The 15,562-nt window shown below is 42.0% G+C and overlaps 1 protein-coding gene across 1 annotated transcript in view; it reads right to left on the reverse strand.

The window, feature by feature from the left end:
• PAPPA2 (pappalysin 2) overlaps window positions 1-15,562 on the reverse strand; it is a 294,310-nt gene that overhangs the window by 76,291 nt on the left and 202,457 nt on the right. Inside the window, exon 14 of the mRNA XM_035010738.1 lies at window positions 3,024-3,195. Coding sequence (XP_034866629.1) covers window positions 3,024-3,195 — 172 coding nt within the window. The remainder of the gene's footprint in view (window positions 1-3,023; window positions 3,196-15,562) is intronic.

Raw genomic sequence — 15,562 nt, forward strand, 5'->3', positions numbered from 1 at the left:
GCTTATTCTTCCTACTCCAGTAATGCCAGTTGGCTTTGTCCCTTGGTAGCCCTCTCCATCCTCTCCTACACTCTCTTCCTGTGGGTTCTGCTCCCTGCTCCTTGCAGTCAACTCTTCAGGCCTACTGGTGATGTCACCACTTGACCCTGGGATTCGGCAACTCCTTGTAATTTCCCTGTATCCTGCCTCCACCTTCATAAGTAGTCCCTGTATTAAATTCCCTCAAATTGCCCACTTCGGAGCATGTCATCTGTTTCCTGCTGGGAGCCTGGCTGATAAACCAACTGATAATGCTCCTGAACATAATTACCTCCACTGAGAATGGTGCACAGTATCTAAGAACAGCTGGGAATCAATGCATACAAGGCACCTTCCAAATCTTCTGGTTAAATTGGAGAGATTCCAGCCCTTTCCCTGAGCCTGTCATTTTTGTGGGGTAGCCCTGGAGTTCCTCATCACTAAATAAATGAAGAGACATTTATTGAGCACCTAGAAGGGCCAAATTCTGTCTAGGTTTGGATAAACAAGACACCCTCCAGGAGCTAATCATCTACCAGAAGAGCAAATCATAGGTTGAAACAATGGCTCAGAAAAACAAAGGGAGAAGAATGGAAAGAAGGAGAAAGAGAAAGAGGAAGGGAGGAAAGGAAATATGGAAGGAAAATGCAAGAGATATATATTGTTATTTATTACAGCCTACTCTTTCTGTAGTGATTTGCGAGAATACAATACAAAGAATGGAAATGATAAAACAAAAGAAGTAGGGGACAGGGACCAAGAAGAAAGAAAACATAAAAATGTAAAAAGAGGCAGCCATATTTTATGTAGGTGCTCACTCTGTGAGACAGCACCATGGGGGCTGGAGGAGGGACTGTCCCTCCACGAGCAGGAGGCCAGTGTCTGCAGGGAGGTTCACAGAGTAGGTGATACAGCACCTGGCCTGTGAAGGATGAGCAGGACTTCCCAGCTGCCGAGGGAAAGGGGAGAAGAACGTGTCCAGAGTGAGGGGGACAGAGTGAGCTGGGACTGAGAGACCTGGAAGCTCATGGCTTGTTTGGGAAAGAGCACAGCCATCACTCCAGCCAATGGGTTACCACAGGTCAAAGAGAGCACGGGGAGATTCTGCAGCCCCATTCTGCGGCTCAGCAGCCATCCCACCAGGAGACCACAGTGACAGTGAAGCCAAAGGTAAAATGACTGGTGAAAGCACCTGTCACCCCTGACACCCACTCCTGGCCAGCTGTGCCTCTCTCTTCCCAATGTTTCTCTGTTGCCTGCCAGAAGGACCCAAGTCAAAGCCAGACACATTTTTCTGTTTAGTTTCAGTTCTTATGTCAACAAAAAGCAAATATCCCCACTGTCTTGTGATCACGAGCTGGGATTGTATAATTTCCTTAGTGGGGCTGGCCTCGGGTGACAGGAGCAGTCAGCTGGAGAGCTGATTGCTGACTCCACCACATGGTTGGCAGAGGGTGAGCTCCCACCTTCCTCCTCCCCACCCAGACTGCCCCTTGCACACTTATCACAGTGTGGAAGCCTGGCTTGAACCACAACGATCGCTTACAGAATCCGTCTCGAACCCTGCATATATTGCCTGGTTTTTCTCCTGGCTTCATTAAGTGTTGTCCATTTTGTCTTGACTGTGCTCCTAATTGTAATGCATTGCAAACACCGTCTTTTCTTCTCTCCCTCTCTTTACCTATCACACAAATGGAGTCAGTCCCTATTTTTGTTGTTGTTGTTGTTATTCTCTCTCTTCTCTAGTGTAAGTTAAGCTGGGTGAAGAACAGGGGACAAGAGCTCTGCTTTTCTGACCAAAGCACCATCGACCAAGGAGCTGGTGTCTCCAGGTCTATCAAAACTGTTTCTCTCTATGCAGAACCTAAACCACCTGAAACCAACAACTGTGTCTTTGAGTTCAGACCATCTCTAAGCAAGTGAAATTCTTCCATGAATCTACCACCTGCTAAGTAGTCAATTGGTACAAAATACAAGCAATTCCAATCTTTTGCACCAATGATACCTGACTATCAGTCATGCATCCATTCTTTCCTCATCATTCCATGTCTTTCTGGTTCTCTCCTCAAGCACCATTATCTTTTCCCTAATGCATCCTTTCTCTGTCTCATATGATGGTCATGTCTTCTAAGGGCTGATTTCAAGTTTAAAGTTCCTCTGTAGAGTATTGAAAGCTCTCTAAAGGAAAGATGGAAAACAGAATTCTTAGTTGAGAATACATTATCATGCTCATAGTAATGGCAGCTTAATGAGGGCTATGTGCCTATCATTTAGCTAGAAGCTTTTCAATTATTTCCAATCAGTCATCATTATGACTCAATGACATAAATACTTCTGTCCTCATTATTTCACAAATATGGAAGAACACTTAAAAAGACTAGTTTCTTTTGTTTGTTTTTGCTTAAAATTATATAACTAATAAACAGTGGAGCCAAAATTTCATTCCATGTTTGTCACCTGAGCCATGCTCTTAACTAATATATTCTACTACCTCCAAATGCTGGAAATAGTGCTATGGTAGCTTGGAGAAATGTGGAAAATTAGGCAAAAGCTAGAATCATGATATAATCCCCACCTCAGTAACAGAGGGAAGAAAATCAGACTCTTTCTCCAGCCTTCTTATATAAAGAAGGCTGGGAGTCAAACTATGAGCCACAGACAAACTGATTACAACCTATCTTGCTTACAAATTGTGGGAAAATGTAAACTGTGAAATTCTCATCTTGAAGGCAAAAGTGGGACTGTGATTTCTGACAGGGAAAGGAGGACGAGAACGGGATAAGCGTCCCTACCTGCTGTCTGCATGAGAGAAACTGACACCCTAGTTAATGGGAACTGCACCTTGCATTTCTGTGAAGCTGTGCTCTCCTTGCTTGTTAGAGTCCTTATCTTTCCTTCAAGTGATTTAAAAACACCTGCCCTTCCCCCATTCAGCCAGGGAGGGGAGCATAAGTCCCGTCCGTTCCCTGGAGCTTGGTCTTGATGACCACGGGTTTCCAACTCACCTGTATAGGCCTGAGGTATTTCCCACTGTTGGCCTGAAGGGCAAACCCCCTTTGACAGGTAATAGCACACTTCATGTGACCTGGGCCACCAGAGGTACAGTTCACCATATCCGCATGATCAAGCAGCAATGGCACACAGCTGCCCTGCTCCCCACAGGGCCGATGGACACAGCTGGGGATGACAGAAACAAAAGCATCTTAGACTCCAGACCAGCAGGCAGCAGCAAAAACTTTGCAGCTTCCTCTGGAAAGTGCCTCTAAACCAAAGAGAATGATTTTTCTCCAAAACCTACACTGAATTCATCACCTCCTTCTGTGTGACCTGGAACCCTGCGACATGAAATAAACAAGAACAATATCAGTTAACAAGTAATGAATGATTAACTGACTCCACGGCTTTTCCAGGAGGACAAAATGGTGACAGGACAAGGTGGGGAATGTGTCCCAAGAGCTCTGGATGGCATCAGAAATGGCTGGATCAGAGAGCATGCCTCAAAATGTTTAACAACCAGTACTTCTGAGTCCCAAACAATCAGAGCAGACCCAGGTCAGGAGTGAATCCTTGGGGCCCCTGGTTGTGTCAGGTACTAACCTTTTAGTTGTTTGATTCCAGAGGGCCCTGGAAGAAGGGTCTGGGTATCTGAGATGGCAGAAAAGTCAACATTTATTGGTTGGTATGTAAATATTTCTGACAACTGGAGCCATAGCACTACACACCACTGAAAATCAGCACTGGCTAATCAGAAACTGAGCCCTTGACAGGAAGAGGAAACTCACACATATTAAATCTCGGCCACATGCCTGATGGTTGTGCTAGGTGCTTCCAGGACATCATCTCAGCAGAGGAGGACCACTGCCTGGATCTCTAGGGTCAGTCAGCCAGGAATGGGAGAGAGAGTTAAACTCTCCAAGTTCAGGTCTAGACTGTAACAGCAACAAGGAGCATTACCCTCTTCCCAAGGCAGAACCAGAGAAAAATTAGAGCATTGGCCCCATGCTGTCTGACTTTGAATCCTGGATCCACCATTTACCACCTCTGTGATATGGCTGAGTTATTCATTCCCCAGTGTTTTAGCTCCTTCCCCTGTAAGAAGGGGTTTAATAATGGTATATATCCCACAGGGTTATTACTGTTCTGGGTTAATTCCCTCTACTGCTCCACTGCAAATGGCTGAAGTCCCACCCTCAGTTACTTGTTTTCTATTTGCCATCCATGCTTTTTGGTTTTCCCATTTCTATACATTTGTTCAATTTGTTGAGATTTCTAAAAGGCTTTTCTTCTCCAAGAAGCCCCTCCAGATGTTTTCCTCCTTTGAACCTCCCAGGGAAATTTTTAAAATAATTTCCTTCTAACACTTCTAATATTCTATCTTATATTATAGTCATGTGTGCATCTGCTTACTCTTTCATTTATTCATCCTTTGATCTACAAGGCAATTAGTAGCTGAGTATCTCCTAAGTACTGAAACTCCCAACTCAATTATGAACCTCTTGAAGACAAATACAGGCTCTTACTCACTTTTATATTCACCATAAAGCTTGCTGTAGTAAACACAAGAAAATTCTGCTGAATTAAATTTGCTCAGACAGCAAAGTAAGTCAATGGCTATTAAGATGGGTAATTTGTTAATTCTAAAGTGACAGATGGGACTCTGAAACACAAAAATATTATCATCAAACAGTGATTCAACCATCTTGCCCTACTCATTCATTCACTAATAAACATCTACTGAGCACTTATTGTTGGCAAGGCATTGGCTTGAGTACTGGGGGTACGATAAGTATCATGCCCTTAAGGAAATCATAATCTAGTGGGGCCAATGAGATATTTTCTTGCTCATGATGCTGTTACCAGTGGTGCTAAATATTAGCCAAAATGGCTACCGTGAGGCTCATCATCATTAATTTGCCCTATTTGCCCTAGAATTGTGTTAGCAGTCAATGACTTTATTAAAAAGCTGGGCAACAATACAAGAAAGTGAAAAATAAAATGTCATTGAATATGCACATAACACCTTGACATAATTGAGAATTGATTTTAAAAGCACTCATCTAAAAAGGATGGATTTGATCTGAATATGCTAAAGTTGCTGCTTCTTATCTTGTAGCCATAGGATTTAAATCATATGTCAGTGACATTCTCATTCTTTTATCTGTGCTTATTAGCTATAGAATAGAGGTGTTGGAGTTGAGTAGTTTGAAAAAACCTTTTTTACTCTTTTGAGTTCTTATTATTCCCTTCGATGGTATGGAATGCCTCAGATTCACTCTACTGAGTCTGGTGGAGGGAGGAATATATGAATTGGGGGTAGGGGCTGTTAATTGTCAACACAAACTCCCCAAATCCAATGCTGATAATTGGGTAGGCAATATAGGAAATGAATCTTTGTCTCTGAGTCTTTATTGAACCTATCTGGATAAGGGATCTGAAACCTGACCATTCTTCATGGGGTGAGAGCAGTACACCTCATTAGTGATGCCTAAAGAACTCCAAGTTTCAGAGATGCTGTATTCCTGATGTCCACACAAAGTCATATTTCTTCAGCGTGGTATGCAGAGAATACTAGGAAACACAGTTATTAACAAGTTCTTGTTCATGTCAGCTTGTTGCCAAGAAATTAATGTGAAATAGTATGTGCTGTTTTTCAGTGACTCCATCCAATTAATTAATCCATGTCATCACTGAGGACAAATACGTGCTGAGATAAGACACAGAACAAATACTCTGAATGAGCTTCCCTCCATCAAGATGGGGCTCCATTAACTGCTGTTGCTATGACTACCGGTGTAAGAAGCCCTTCCAGCATTGGCAGTGGAGGAGGAAGAATGAGACAGGGGAGCGTGTTAGAGGGGGGAAGTGGCATGAAATAAGACCAAGGCAAAAAAAGAAAAAAAGGCACCAAACCCAGACCTGTTTATGAAGTGAGAAATGGTTTTAGGGCAGCTGCTGCAAATTCTTTCACTAGCTTACATTTCCATTTGCTTCCTTTTTTAAGGAATTTGTTTTATGAGGACGGTGTTTGTCAGGTTACTAGCTTCTGATGGCATCTGGTACCAATTGTAGAATTCTCTCCCCTGCACCCCAACCCCCCTTTTGTGTTTCTCTTGCACTACAAACACCGCTTTTCTGAGGGCTGTTGTGTCCTCCATTTTTCTGCCCTCCCCAAACATTCTCCTTTCTACCTGGTGCTACACGAGTTTTCATATTGATAATGCTAATAGTAAAAACAGTTAGTCTTAAAATTTCTCTACAAGCCTTCTTCTTATGGTCTTCAGACAAACAGTAATGAAAGTGGCAGCCTCAGGGTCTTACAATGCCCCAGAGAGGTGGGAAGTTAGGTATTTTTCTTGGTTTGACATACAAGAAACTGAAGCTGCTTGGAGACTGGCTGGAGGCCACACAGCGAGTCAGAGGAAAATCCTCAGGCTGGAGCTCAGAGCCCTCACTCTCGGGCCAGCCTAGAGACCACCTCCCTGGGGGGGATGAGGCTGCTCTCCTGTTGCTTTCTTCTCAGTTCAGGAGCTAGCAGTATAAGCCAGGGAGAGCCAAGAAGCTCCTCATCTCAGCAGGGCAGTTAGGGGGAAATATAGAATATTTAATAGTCTGTCTTCGTTTCAAGCAGTTTTCTTTTAAATGATAACAAATCAAATTGTCAATATTTGTCCAGTTGCCACTGTCTGCAAGATGCCCTGCTTGGTGTGTTTTCTCATTTGGCAAAAGCTCCTTAGCCTTCCACCCACTTTTTCCAGATCTTTCCCCACACCCCATCACAATGTATTCTCAGGTAAGGATATGATGAATCCATTCAGATGTGATTCACAGGTATTTCCATAGTAACAGGAGACAAAGTTTTAAACCAAAGGAATGAGTTTTTTCATGATGGAATTTTAAGTCAATAGGCCCTTAAAAATCACACTCTGTAGATGGCCACCTACCCATAATTCTAGCTCCGTTCTTTGTCGCTCCATTTCTCTGATAAGCCTCTACTCTCTCTCTTCTGGTCCTCAATCCCCAAGGTCATTATGTTGGAGAGTTTTAAAAAATGCTTTCAATGAGGAATCCCTGTACAAAATGTTATGTTAACCCCAGGCTATCCTCCTCTTGTACATAACCTGCTCCTGTGTACTCAGGCACAATCCTAATACCATCCTACCATAATGATGTGTGCGTGTCCTTTTGTTGGTTGGGTCTGTGAGTGACACCTGTACTTGGGAAACCTTTGTTGGCACAGTTCCATAAAAGGAGTGGTCCTCATGTGGCAGGCTTTCTCAATCACACTTGTACATTAGACTCACTTAAGCAGCTTTTAAAAAGTATAGATACCCAGGCCTTGCCCCCTGGAGATTTTGATTCTGATGGCTTGTGGTGGGATTTTAGCATCTGTGACTTTATAGGTTTCAAAGTGTTTGGTGCTCACCATGAACGAAACCCAGCACCATGAAGGTCTGGTATGTGTAACCTGAAAGCTATGTCAATAAATTCCATAGGCCAAGACTATAAAATAGTAAGGCCGATTCCAGAAGGAGAACCTGGTCCCACTGCTTGATTATTACACATCCATGTATTAAGTCATATTATCATGTAGAAGCCATAAGATAGATCAAAAGTATGCAACATTTTTCCTATTCTGAAGAAGCTTTCACCATAGCTGCAGAGAGAATAATGAAATCATGTGTTACTGATTATAAATTCATGGCATTTCAGAGACAGTTTTAACATTGGGTACGATTTGATCTCAATGAATGATCAGAATTTGGAAAGGCAAAAAAGATATCCTAGAAAGTAACCTCTGATACTGTACAGAGAGAACACAGGTAAGGTGGCACTCCCAACACTTCAACAAAATTACCATTTCCTCCCCACACTGAGAACTGAAGAAAATTCATTATGTGTGTGGGTCTCTTAAATCATGACTAACAAATTTAGAGAACCTATAGTGAAAGGAGCCCACATCCGTATTTGAAGACAAACTTACAGGCAAGTTCCCAACGCCTTCCACTGCCTTACAGTGGTTGCTGAAGAACAGGGTAAGGCTGACCCCAGAAAGTAGATATCATTCTCTGCAGAGGGAGCAGACAGACCCACTAAGAAACTTGTCATGGGCTATCTCCCAGGGCATCTCTTTTTCATTTTCCATTTCTTGAGGCCACTAGAAAGAAGTTGGTCTACTTCCCAGACAAGGTCCACATTTGGGAAGCTGGGTAGTTCCTGACAAATGGGTGAAGTCCTGGCTCTTCTGCCCACAGCTTCCCCACAGCTTTGGTCCAAGGATTCCCTGAGGGTCTGAGCCATCTGAAGGAATTTCAGGAGACTACAACACTATTCGAGATGCAATCAGAATTCATAGTGAAGGGGTACCTGGGTGGCTCAGTCAGTTGATTGATTGATTCTTGATTCTGGCTTAGGTCATGATCTCAGGGTCATGAGATTGAGCCCCACGCTGAGTCCTGTGCTGAGCCCCGAGTTGGGCTCCATACTCAACATGGAATCTGCTTGAGATTCTTTCTCCCTCTCCTTCTACCCCTCCCTGCTGCTCTTGTGTGATAAATAAATAAATAAATAAATAAGTAAATAAATAAATAAAATCTTAAAAAAAAAAAAGGAATCCATAGTGAAACCCTACTTCTCCCATGTGAGGGCTAATGGAAGATTATATGCTAAAGACCACATTTGCTTGAACATGAATAATTCTGGGTGGGAGGAGTGGATGTGACTTTTAACAATGATCTTAGAGGAACCACAATTTTTAAAAGTAAAATGGACCTTAAAGATAATTCAACCCAAATTCCTCATTTTAGAGGTGAGGAAAATGAGCCCAAAAGAAATGATGGGATATTCCAGAACACTAACACTACAATATAATAACCAAGAAATATTTAATTAAGCTTTGGCTCAAACTCAAAATCAGGATGACATCAGCTCATGGACTTTTCTCAAGTCAACATCCCACCCTCCTTTAGGCAGCCAGAAAAAGCTGACCACAACTTGATATCTGGAATCTAGGTTAGTTTAGGAGAAACTGTTTGGCATCTGTACCATACATTTTGAAAAACAGCATGGTATAATAGAGAAAGTAGTAGATCAAGGCCAATGTGACCTGGGTTCGGGTCTTGGCTTGTCCCTGCTTACATCTATGACCTTGGGTAAGTCTCTTAACTACTCTGGCCCTCTGTCTGCAAATTTGTGAAATGATGGGTTTGAACTAGGTTCTCTTAAAGGTCCCTCCCAGCTCTAACATGATATTTAATTTCCCAGATGAGGTGATGGTGGTATTGGGGTGGGAGTACAGAAAACCCATAAATGGGCAGCAGGATGTGGTGGAAAACCCAAAAAAAAGAGTTTCTCACAATCTTTCTTGCCCAGTATAAGTTTTTGCTTAATATTCCAACTTTTCAGTTGCTTAGTTAAACAGAATATTGCAATTCATTTATCCAAGAAGTACCACTATTCACCAAATAGCAATCCCAGTGGTTTCAGCAGAAACAGCTCTTTCAAGGTTAAATAGTAAAGAGGATCAGATTTCTGGCCATTCTCCTACTGTGTTTTATTGATTCTTATTGAAATAAGAGGGTGTGGGCTAAGAAGGAATGTATGCTCTGGATTTGGCAGCAGATGGAAGTAGAATGTACAGAATGTAGAGTTGACTGGAAGAAATGGAGTTCTCATTAATCTTGCCACCACCAATGGCAAAACCAAATAATAATAATAATCCATCCTTAGAGAGCTTTGCTGTTTCTCCAAACCAATACAAAAAGATACAGTCTCTACTGTGGCTCCCCATCTTACCTCCTCCTCACTCTGGCTCCATCTTTGCTTTGTAGGACAGGAAACACATTAAATGTCAAGTATATTTCCATCAGCCTTCTCAGGCAAAACAATGCTGGTACTTTGAAGGGATTTACTGAAGCATCATACTAACCAGGAAGGTGAAATTAATTCAAGTTCTTTTCCTCCAAAGATTCTCATCTGAGAGAAACAGGGGAATCTCAGTAGTAATTCTGTTTCTTCCCTCATGACAGAGAAATGATGAAATTATTGCACGAAGCAGACTTCTTCTATTCCTGTATGTTGGGAAAGTGGAGGTTCCCCTGCCTCTCTATTGAAGGTTTTGTCCTGAAGTCGGCCCCTTGGGAGAGGTCCATCTCTTCCTAGAATGTGACCTATTTGTAAGTTCAGGACTGGACTCTGGTGGCCCCAGTACTGGATAATTTGCTTCACTCATTTCTAATTCTGGGCATAGTTTTTACCATGCCTGGCTGTAACACTAGAAGTCCCATCCAAATACCCCCTGTCCTTCTAAAGAGAAACAGATTTACATCACACAGCCAAAAGCGCTCCCTTTCAAATCCCTGCCTCACCATGTTTCAGAACCCATGATTTTAATGTAGGTTATAAAATATGTGGAATACCAAAGGAAGTGTCCAAACAATTGCTGGCTAATTGGCAGAGGATAGGCTTCCTAGCATTGCATCAGGGAAACAGAATCACCCCTCAGAAACAACAGGGCGCCTGGCTGACTCAGTCGGTACAGCATGCAACTCTTGGTCTTGGAGTTGTGAGTTCAAGCCCCACGTTGGGTGTAGAGATTACTTAAAAATAAAAAATCTTAAAAAAAAGAAATAACAAATGTGTATGTGTATGTAAATTATAAAAACATAAATTATATACATATAAAAATGTATTTTTTCAGTTTGCAAAGGCAGTAACCATCCCCATGTGGGACATTTCCAAATGAGGAGTGACTGCTGGAGCCCCCAAATGATTGTACTGCTGACTCTTGTCCTACCTACTGTTCATCCCTGGACACCAATTAAACTATTAATCTGGGAGTGACACTTCCCCAGCCACATTCATAGGCCCAGCCTGAGGAATTGTGAAACACATATAGTTAAGTGAGGCAACAGTACAGTCCTGTGAATGAAGTTTAGTAGGCATGGGTTTTCGTCTGTGTCATTCCTAGAACAGTTCCTACAGGGCAGGCGGAAGGAGTAGCATGACTTCTCTGTGGCTATACAGAAGCTGTGTAAACTCAGGTCTTGAGGATTTGCCAGCCAGCACCTTGAATGAGTCTCAAATTCACACATGGAAGTTAAATAGATGTTCTGAAACCAGTTCCAATATATGTGTGTGGGGGTGCACATTCCCACACTTACAACCAAGCAATTCTTGGGCACCAGCAGGATGTCTGGGTGTTTAACTCAATCCTAACACTATCTGTCCAGAGAAAGCATCAGGTTCCACAGGTTAAGAGATCAATCCTACCAAACCGCCCCATCCTCAACTCAGGCACCAGTCACAAACCCAAGTGGTTACCTATACTTCTGACTGACTGGCTATAAATCAGAGGTTCTCAGAACCTCCTCCTCGGGTTTGATTAATTTGCTAGAACCGCTCAGAGAACTCAGAGAAACATTTACTTACTGGTTACTAAGTTATTATAAAATAATAAATAGAACTCTAGAACAGCTGGATGGAAGAGATGCCCAGGGCAAGGTATGGGGAAAGGACACAGAGCTTCCATGCCCCCTTCAGGTGTGCCACTTTCCCCAGTCTCCATGTGTTCACGAACCCAGAAGCTCTCTGAACACAGCCTTTTGGGTTTTTCCAGAGGCTTCAATACATAGGCTTGATTGACTGATTCAACCTTCAGCCCCTCCCTGCTCCCTGGTCAAGGGGTAGGACTCAAAGTTACAACCTTCTAATCATGTGTTTGGCTGTACTGAGAAGCAGTCCCATCCTTCAGTGCTTTCCAAAAGTCACTTCATTCACATAACAAAAGACACCTTTATCACTCTCAACACTTAGGAAATTCCAAGGGCTTGGGAGCTGTGAGCCAGGAACCGCAGACTAAGACCAAGTATCACAATATTGCAGAAGTAGAGCATAAAACACGTGCTGGGCCCCTTTGGGAATCTCCCTCTCCCCCTGGCTTCCTTTCCCCGGTTTCTGGGGAAAGTTTCTGGACTCTCCAACAGAAGCTTCACATTGTTCCCATCATCTCATAATCCGGGGATTTGTCAGTCCTTGGTTGACATCAGATTTGGAATATTCCTCCCTTCTGTTCTTTTGTTCCCTCCAGTTCTCCCAACCCTTGCAATGGCTATGGCTCATTTTCTTATGGAGAAATGAAGGCCCAAAGAAGGGAGGAAAGGGACTGTCCTGAAATCACGTGGTAAGACTGATGATGTAGCCAATAGTAGGAGACAGGGGTCTGGACTTTGGGCTTCCTGCCACTTCAATCCCCAGACTGCCTCCACCTCCACGGTTATGGCTACATAGAACCAGACAGGGCCTGAGAGTCATTCCAACCAGAACTTATGGTCAACTCCGTCAACAGTGTCTGTCTACTTGGCAGGCTGGCAAAATGACAGAATCCTAGAAATACTGTTTTGTTTTTATTTTCTGTACTCTTTCCACCAGCTGCTATGAAATCAGACCATAAGGACAGGGCCAGCCCTGAGCAAAATTGAGAAGCAGATGACAGTTTAAAGTCTCTCTTTTCAGTACCACTTTTTCTGTTTCTGGTACTCCCCATAACTTCCAGATGCCTATGCCAGGGTGCATTTAGCAGGGCCTTGGTCTATTTTTGAATACGAGAATAGTTCTGCTATAAAGAGTTTATAACAACTTAGGACATTTCTACTTCTATTCAATAGTTATTTACTATTTTAAAGAGACCCTCGGAGATAACCAAGACTTGAAGAAAATCTTTCCTAATGCTGGAATTTCAGACAACATGATAAGACATAGAGGAGTCATTATTTCAAAGTTATTGTTTTGAAACTAGCCTATTCCTTAGAGGGAGACTCCAACTCCCAGTCTTCATAAGTTGTTTGTGCCTATTCTTAGCTTTTGACCAAAAGCCGCCACCTAACCAGTTCTCAGAATGCCTCCCACTAAGAATCATCAGAGACAAGGTAATATTTTAATAAAGGCTATTTCTAGAATAGTCTAGTCATGCACCAATAAACCCCTCAATGAGACCAAGTCTGCGACCTTTTCATTTTTCCTCTGTAACCCCTCAAGAACAAATAGTTGAACAGACTCAAACAGCTAACTGTACCTCCCAAAGTAGACCTGTTGTTCACCAGGCCATCTGTCATTGGTCAAAAGAATCAGAATCCTCTCCAGCGATTCTCCTCCTTCCCTCTTATTTTATGGACAAATCATTCTGGGAAAAGGAAGTTAGGCAAGAAACCTAGGGAACAATTGAGCAGCTACAATTCTTTCTTTGCTTAAGAAACAAAAACAGATTCAATGTCAATTTGCTAAACTGCTTTGGGGAAGAAGATAATCAAATGAGTAGAAATGTAATACATATTTCATTTCTATAGTGCCTTTCCCAGCAAGAGACAACACTTCCCATCATCCTGGAGTATTAAAAGCAAACCCTCTTCTAAAAACAAAAGAAGAGCCAAAACAAATGCTTTAACCTGTAGCCCCTAGAAAAAGAAAGGAAGGAGCTCTTCACTTTGTGAGGCTATCAAAAGGGAGGTGATCTGAATGCTGTACATAGAAATGAGCAGGGGAAGGAGAGGCCTGGCATTGTAGAGTCCCAATCCAGGCAGAGGAGGAAGGGAAACGGTTGGCATTTCAAATCTTAGCTCCAAATAATTGAAGCACAATAGGAATTGGTAAAGCAGCAGCAATGAGGGTTCCAGAGAATAATGAAGCATGAAGCAGAATGACGGATAATAGAGATGGAATGATCCTATTACCAAGAGCAGGCTCACAAACTGATTACAGTGGGAATGGAATGCCAAGGCACTGAGCTGTGCTCTGGCTATGTGCCCCTGGACAGGGGTTTGGAGGCCTTATAATGTAGCCCCAGCTCTACCCCTAATCTACAGTATAACCAAGAAGAAATATTTTGACACTTGAGTCCCAACATCTCCCAAATGGAAAACACAGCCACTTCCTCCCAGAAATTCTCTGGGGATTTTAAAATCATAAAAGAGAAGTTCTATGGAAAAGTTACTCTCTGTTCCACTGCATCCCTCCACCCCCAACCAAAATTCCACATCTATAGTGAATTCTCCAAGGACAACAGAGGGTGACCCAAAAATCTTCTGGACTTGACTCACTGATGAAGCTCTATCTTCTACTCTACCTTCTTGGTCAACAGATCTACATTTTCAAGAACTTTCTAAGGCGAAAAACATCTTTTTGTCACAGCACAGGGGTGCTATGAAGGGGGGGTCGAAAGAGATGAGGCAGCTAGGGTAAGTCGGCCTGAGATATAGCATTAGCCCAGCATATTACTAAAGGTCATAAGTTGCAGGTAGGAAACTATGAGTTATTTGGTAATAGCTATGATTTTTCTCCCTGGATTATTTAGTTTTGCAGTCCCTGCTTTAGGAAACAGAATCTGAAGAATAGAGGCTACACAGAGACAACAGAGTTGACTAAACTAGTACACATGTCCATAAATTTGCAGGTGTCCCTGCATCCTGAGGCATTCCCAACCAAACCAGATACACATTATTCTTTGATTACTCAGTTGTTGTTGGTTTTTTTAAAGATTTTATTTATTTATTTGACAGAGACAGACACAGCGAGAGAGGGAAAACAAGCAGGGGGAGTGGGAGAGGGAGAAGCAGGCTTCCCGCTGAGCAGAGAGCCCGATGAGGGGCTCGATCCCAGGACCCTGGGATCATGACCTGAGCAGAAGGCAGAAGCTTAACAACTGAGCCACCCAGGTACCCCGATTACTCAGTTTTAAAATGACCTGATTCTCATCTTTACACAAGCATGGTTGACAAAACATGACAGATATTTTAATTATGTACATGTACATTTTTATGTTAAGTATATGAGAGTCAGAAGCTGAACGCCAACTGATATCCATAATAGCAGCCTAGTAGTAAATGTTTTCAATGCAAAAGGTAAATTCTAAGAGTTGTTGCTTTGAATATAGAATCATACAAGAGCACAGTGTATGTGTTCATTATGTTTTCTTGATTCAGACTTCATGTGTTCACGTTTAGTTTGCTTTAAGTAAATAGAAAAATGCAGATTAATGCAGAAGAAAAAGAAAGAGGAGAAAATCTGGGGATGACATTGCTCTTTACAAAAATATTTATTTTTTACTTAAAAAATAATACCCTTCTGAATGGCACAATCGTTTAAAAAGCCAAATCATTTTAAAATGTAGTTACATAAAAATAAATAAATACAATGTAGTTATATAATTCATTACACATTAACCTTTTCCAAAAGATTGTCTTGTATAAAGTGAATATACATACACACATGCACATATAGCCACATTTTACTAGACCAAAATTGCTAAAACAATTAACTCTCAATTATCCAATATTATGAAAAGAATCAGAATACAAATTTTTTAAACAATAGCCACGTTTTTTATTTTTAGATTTTATATGATTTTATGACTTTCCAGGAAACAGATATTACTGATTAAATTTCACTTTAATTAATAATAATTATAGTTGAGCCATGGAGAAGGTGGCTCTAAAGGTGGCTCAGGTTTGGAATAAGGAAAAATGGACTAGGGAAGAGAATATGGATGGATATG

This window comes from Mirounga leonina, unplaced genomic scaffold (assembly GCF_011800145.1).
Source record: "Mirounga leonina isolate KUSES-001 unplaced genomic scaffold, KU_Mleo_1.0 Mir_154, whole genome shotgun sequence".
In the NCBI taxonomy this organism is placed as follows: Eukaryota; Metazoa; Chordata; class Mammalia; order Carnivora; family Phocidae; genus Mirounga; species Mirounga leonina.